The sequence below is a fragment of the Merops nubicus genome, unplaced genomic scaffold, assembly GCF_000691845.1.
Source record: "Merops nubicus isolate BGI_N331 unplaced genomic scaffold, ASM69184v1 scaffold7016, whole genome shotgun sequence".
In the NCBI taxonomy this organism is placed as follows: Eukaryota; Metazoa; Chordata; class Aves; order Coraciiformes; family Meropidae; genus Merops; species Merops nubicus.
This window is the reverse complement of record NW_008615541.1, coordinates 1-6,252: the sequence shown is the minus strand read 5'-3', so window position 1 is coordinate 6,252 and position 6,252 is coordinate 1. Positions and strand designations below refer to the sequence as shown.

Below are 6,252 nucleotides of genomic sequence, written 5' to 3'. Positions count from 1 at the left end.
CCTTTGACCTTTCCTTTCATTTGATGTGTTTTGCTCCTCTTAAATAGAGTTATCTTTCATATTAGCTTCGATATAAATTGTACTGATCATCTTGGTATCTTCTCATTAACATAATTCTGAATACTTAAATTACTAAAACTTTCTCTTTACATAGATACATATATATTTTAATTTTTTTGCTAGCATTCAGAAAACTAACCTATGAGAACTGGCTTAGACTGTATGCTCTCTGTAGAGAACTTCTGTATGCTCCTCATATGAAAACAAATAATGGTTTGAAATATTTAGCTGTGTTTGGATGCTTTTTTTTTTAAAGGCTTCGGTGTATTTATCTCCCCGTCAGCTACAGGATAATAGCAACAGCAAACACATTGACAATGCAGCTCATTGTTCGGTTTTCCCATCTCACTGTGCAGGTTCCTAGAAGAGATTATTACAAAATAAAAATAGAATGCCAGTGTCTTTACTACATTCCCATTATCACAGTGTAAGTTATGTCAAATTAGTATGAATAATTCAGTTGTGACTTAAGGTAAACACTATTAAGTCATCTTGGTTACAAACAGTCTACACTCCTCAAAACCTTTTCGTTAACACGTACATTGTTTGCTACCTAACACAAGCATTGCATGCTTAAGATGGTTTCCAGGAAGACACAATTTTGGTATCTTTCTTTAAAAGCTGGACTTGTGAAAATCCTTGCAAATCTCATGCTAAAATGGGCAAGATGAGACAGGAAATTAGAAAAAAGGCTGGAGCAAAGACATTCTAGCCTATTTACTGTCCATATTTTTTCCTCTTTGATTGCATCAATGTATCAATGCCTTCCAAGCCAAAGACACATGAAGATTAAACTGTACTTGTTTACATAACTTCAGTTTATGATTTTTATTTTTTTAACTGTGGTTGACTTTCCAATGTTACCTCTATTTAAAAATTAAATCTTGGTGCTCTCTTCTGAAAAGACCTTTCTGAGTCTGTGACAGAGGATTATTTTAACCTTGTTTTCCCACAATAATCTGAACCTGGGAAAAAATGCATTTAAAATTAATTTAGAAGCGATAAAACGCATCCAAAGTCTGGCTAATAGTGAAGCAACTGAAACACACACTGTTAGTCAAACTATTTCTATTTTTTACCAAGTTCTGTTCTCCTCCAAAGTAGTGCTGTCCCCTATAAGGGGACAGGCAGGTATGTTTACGACTGCCCACTTACATATACTGTGAGCAAAGTTTTACTGCCTCTTCAACTGATCTGTGGTTACTGACATGGATTAAGTGTTTTGACTGTTGTTTCAGAAAGAAGGCACTTATTTACAAAGCAATCACTCTTAATACAGACAATGACTGCTAATAAAATATTTCTACTGTGATTGTAAACAAGCACCCAATTCTGTAAGCAACTGCTTCCACAATCCCTCTTGAATATGTTCAACCTAACTATTATGACAGAGTAATAAGTAACATTTATTTTACTAGAAATTCTTAATTTGAATGAGGAAACTTACCATCAGTTGTTGTATCCCAGAAGCATGAACTTGCTGTGTGAAGACCAGCTCCACTCCTCTGCATCACCGCACAGGTTACTGCAAGACACAGTCATAAACTCAAGGAATTAATTATTCAAGCAGAAGAGGTGAATCATTCAGTACTTCTGAACCCAAGCCTGCATTACATTTTCAAATGGAAATGGCTGGCAGGTGCCATTCAGCTAAGTCAAAATCTTTTTTGACAACCTCCTCACACCCAGTATTTTCCTCAAGAACCTAGTAGTCATTTCACAATTATTTTTACTCACATAAAGACAACAGCTTTAACAAAATGCTCACTAATAGGATTATGGTTTTTATCTTTTAAACTACTTAGATATGCCTCGTGTCATGTCCACCTCGGAACAGGAATACAGGTGCTGTCCTCACAGGTACAGCACAAGTCACACTTGATGAGAGTTGTCTCCAAAAATATTGGTTGACTCCTCTCTGAAACCACACTCTGGTAACATGCGGCACTTCTAGACCTACCTGCAGCTGTCATAAAACCAATGACAATCTTTCAAAACAGAAGAGTGCAAACACCTGCTGTGAGATCCACAGAAGGACTGAAGTAGGTTAAGCTTCTACTTGCTTCCATTTCCCTTCCATAGACACATACATAAATATAATAGGACATGACTTTGTGTAGAGGACTAAGTAGAAGTCTTTGAGATGTCTCTATTGACAGAAAGCCTAATCTTACTGAAAATTCTGTTTAGGACAAGCAATTATTTCCTGAACTGATTACAACAAGTTGGTATCATTGGTTTGGGGTTGCTTAACAGTCAGGACACTAAGTGTTGCCAGCATGCTTAGCCCAGATGACACTGCCATGGTTTCACCATAGGTATTACTAGAAATCTGTATAATGGAAGAGTTCAGACACCCGCTCTGATTTGTGAACATTTTAAAACTTCCTGAATACAGCACTGCACTCAAATGAACTTTTCAGGAAATACTTCTGGTGGCTGTATGTGGTACAAGTATGACTGCTTGTACTTACCAATGTACTTGTATGTTTTTCCAAGTCTCACTAGATGTGTCAGTGACTGTTCCACTATAGCAGCAGTCCACTGGTTGACTTTGTTGTGATTATAATCTGCCTTGCCTATAACACTTTCTATGCACTAAAATAGAGATAAAAAAAAAAAGGTTACAGTAAACATACTTCAAAATATAGAGTTTTAAAATGTCTTGCACAATCTGAGGAATTTTATCTGGTAACTGGATTACTTTAAATCATTTGGGCTCGTCAGGTATCAGTTGCTGAATGGGAAGCAAAACGAGCCTGCTCGGAAACTTATTTTTTTAGTACATATTTACCATATTATTGCATGGGGAAAAATGAGGTTCTGACTGAATATTTCTTGTAGGAAAGACCTTAGCCATACGCATACGCTTTCAGTCCCAGGTTAAGTGAAGAGATCTATTTACCAGTGAAGATAGTAACACACTCCACTGCTTCTAAGGGCTGCCTACTTGGCTTTCAGAAGCTACTGTAATGGAAATGGTGCTACTCAAACAAATGTCAGCTTGGGCTGGCCAACCTTCCAGAGCCTGCGAGCAATATACTAAAGTCTTCAGAGCTAGAGTGACAACAGTGAAATGCATACTCCATCTTAAAAGATGAGGAAGGTATGAGAGTGAGAGATAATCAAGGTTTGTATCTTGCAGCAAAAGAAATACCTAAACTGTTTGAAAACTGCATGTTTTCCTACAGCTACAGATGAGCCAACCCTTGCTCGAACTTAAAGTGACTGGACAGAAAGCCTCTCTAGCTGTAACTCTTACACTGCATTCTCTACTCCTAAGAAATTCAGAATTATGCACTGATGAATACTACTTAAAATTGAGAAATTTGGTTAAGAAATGCACACCTGAAACAGGCAAGTAAAATAAAACTCTCTCCTCCGATTCAGTGCAATTAATCCCACACACTGACCACCCACTACCAGCCTAACAGATTTGCACCCCAGATCTTAAAAAAACAGGCTAGTTCTGATCACAGCATATAAAGCTGGGCAAAGGTCTCAATGGATACAGACATTCACACAACAGAACAGAAGGCAGAAGAGGGACAACAAGATCCCTTGGGGATTTTTGTCCTTCCAGAGATGTACCCAGTGCGAGAGCTTCTCAGCTCTGGTTAAGCTTTCAGTCAGAGGCAGAAACACTTGGCTGTAGTCCCAGTGACTGGAGACACTGTCATACTGTATTTGGCCTTTCAAGGCAGGGACAGTTACATAAAGGCCTGAATTGTCATTTATCTGTCATCCGAGAATCTGCTGTTGTGTACCAGAGCAGCTCCAGGATTACAGCCCTTTCCCCTCCTGACAGGGCAGCTGGGAAACGACCTGCAAAGCCCCTCTAGGAATTCCTTCCTCAAAATGGTATTTCCCTGCAAAACCTGACAGCACCTGTATGCCACAGCTTCTCCATTAATCACCTTCCAGCTAGATATTTTATTTAGATCATTAGGCTACTCACTTCCAACCTGCATTTTTGTGTAAAAATTGTTTTTTCAAATGCATTGCTAGAGTAACAACCTCATGCAGCACATGCCCTTGCTCAAGCCAAGGCTAACTTCCAAGTTTGATCACATTGCTCAAGGACTTGTCCAGTTAATTTTTAAAAATCTGTAAGGATGGAGACTGTACAAGCTCCTCCTGTAGCCTCTCTAGTGACTAACTTACTCCCTAGCTGGATAAAGGGGATGGAAAAAAAAAAAAAATGGAGTGACTTTCCCTTGCAGCTTGTGACTGCTGCCCCGTATGTTTCCACTGTAATGAGAATTCTCATCTACCTTCTCCTCTTTAGGTCACTAAAGACAACAATTAGATACAGCTTAAAGCAGCTCCAAATGAAACTCTGTTTTTATTTTATATAAATAATGCTTCCATACGTGGCTGAATTTATCTAAGACGCTCAATGAAAGGAACTGCTTTCACTATAGTGCAAGGTAAGGTAAAGAATTTCTTTGAAATACAGCTGGTAGCTAAAACCTACCTCCTTAACTATGTTGTGGGCCTCATCAGCATTGAAGATCATCTGTAATAAAAATTAATTATTATTATTTCTGATAGAAAAGTAAAAAATAATGGAGTTTTACATTAAGTAACACGTAACAATGAGGCCCCGCAGCTGGTTATTTGCATTGTGTAGCCTGTTAGTGTAACTCTAAAATCTCACATCTTTCCCAGGCACCCATATCTACGCTATTTAGCACTGCTTTGCTAGTCACATTTGAGGGGGGCCTGAATGAGCTTGGAACAGGTTCAATTTACACTTTCTCTAAAGACTGAATTCCACTACTGTGTATGCTTGTCATGGGAATATTATCCAAGACAAAAAGTTGAACAGCAAATCTGTTCCTCTGGGTCTTAATATGGGTTTTTACTGGAGTCACAGACTTACTAACGAGTGGGTTATAGAATCATAGAATGTTATAGGCTGGAAGGGACCTCTAGAGGTCATCTGGTCCAACCTCCCCACACAAGTAGGGACATCTCTACCTAGGTCATGTCACTCAGAGCCCCGTCAAGCCTGACCTTAAAAGGTTCCAGGGATGCGGCCTCCACCACCTCTCTGGGCAGCCCATTTCAGTGATCTATATTAATATAGTAATCTATATTAGAAAAATGTTTTTTAATATAAAAGTCTGAATCTATCCTTTCCTAGTTTAAAACCATTACTCCATGTCTATCATTACAAACTCTTTTGAGTAGACCTTCCCCTGCCTTCATGTAGGTCCCTTTTAGGTACTGGAAGGTCACTGTAAGGTCCCCCCAGAGCCTTCTCTTCTCCAGGCTGAACAGCCCCAATTCCCTCAGCCTGTCCTCATACGAGAGGTGCTCCAGCCCTCGGATCATTTTGGTGGCCCTCCTTTGGACATGCTCCAATATGTCTACATCCCTCTTGCACTGGGGCTCCAGAGCTGGATGCAATACTCCAGGTGAGGTCTCACCAGGACAGAGTAGAGGGGCAGAATCACCTCTCTCGTTCTGCTGGCCACAGTTCTTTTGATGCAGCCCAGGATGTGATTGGCCTTCTGGGCTGTGACTGCACAGTGGTGGCTCATGTCCAGTTTTTCACCCACCAGCACTCCCACAGGACTACTCTGCAGTGTATCCTCTCCCAGCCAACAGCTTGCTGCTAAATAGTAACAAGGTTTTGCAACCTTAGTATCAAAAAGACTGCTTTCCATAGTCTTGAGCTTACCCAAGTAACTTTCTCAAGCACAGAAAAACCTCTCAAGTCTTAATGCCTCCTGTTTTCTTCTCATTCATACTTGCCATCATGCAGCTTGGCTTCCAAAGGAAACACAGCATGTGCCATGGTGCCATCTCTTTGCATCTATCAATTTCAATCACTTGAGCACAGAGAGAAACCTCAAAGACAGTAATGTTCCTACAAGTTTGGGGTTTCTTTATGAAAACTACTGGCCAGAGACCCGAAGGCTACCTGGGGAAAGGCTCCTTATTTCTGGCTGGCAGGGATCAACCTGCAGTGCAGACCAGGCCCAGACTTTCCGGTTTGGTTTGTTTTTGCTTAGGTTCTTTTGTGTTGTTTGTTTTGTTGTGTTTTTTTTTCCAGGGGTGACATAAGAAAAATGACCGCAGACCGACAGCCCCACAGCGGGCGGCACCACCCCGAACTCGGCTTCCACTTGCCTTGCGAGAACTTCCAGCTCCCCGAACCGGCGGGGGCCGGTGAGAACCGGG

General features: G+C 40.5%; 1 protein-coding gene across 1 annotated transcript; it reads right to left on the bottom strand.

The window, feature by feature from the left end:
• Nucleotides 1-289: 289 nt before the first annotated feature.
• On the bottom strand, nucleotides 290-4,579 carry DYNLT3 (dynein, light chain, Tctex-type 3). Its single transcript, XM_008942542.1, has 4 exons — nucleotides 4,538-4,579; nucleotides 2,535-2,658; nucleotides 1,508-1,585; nucleotides 290-420 (listed from the first exon to the last, which is right to left on the bottom strand). Exons 1-4 carry the CDS (start codon nucleotides 4,577-4,579, stop codon nucleotides 344-346), a joined length of 321 nt encoding a protein of 106 aa, XP_008940790.1. The 3' UTR covers nucleotides 290-343.
• Between the last annotated feature and the right edge of the window lie 1,673 nt (nucleotides 4,580-6,252).

What these genes read in the sequence shown, in the direction of transcription:
- DYNLT3 (XM_008942542.1), bottom strand. Translation starts at nt 4,579, where the DNA reads ATGATCTTCAATGCTGATGAGGCCCACAACATAGTTAAGGAG. An exon ending in CCCACAACATAGTTAAGGAG is followed by an intron (nt 2,659 to 4,537) that starts GTAGGTTTTAGC and finishes TCTCTATTTTAG; the next exon opens with TGCATAGAAAGTGTTATAGG. An exon ending in AAAAACATACAAGTACATTG is followed by an intron (nt 1,586 to 2,534) that starts GTAAGTACAAGC and finishes TGTGTCTTGCAG; the next exon opens with TAACCTGTGCGGTGATGCAG.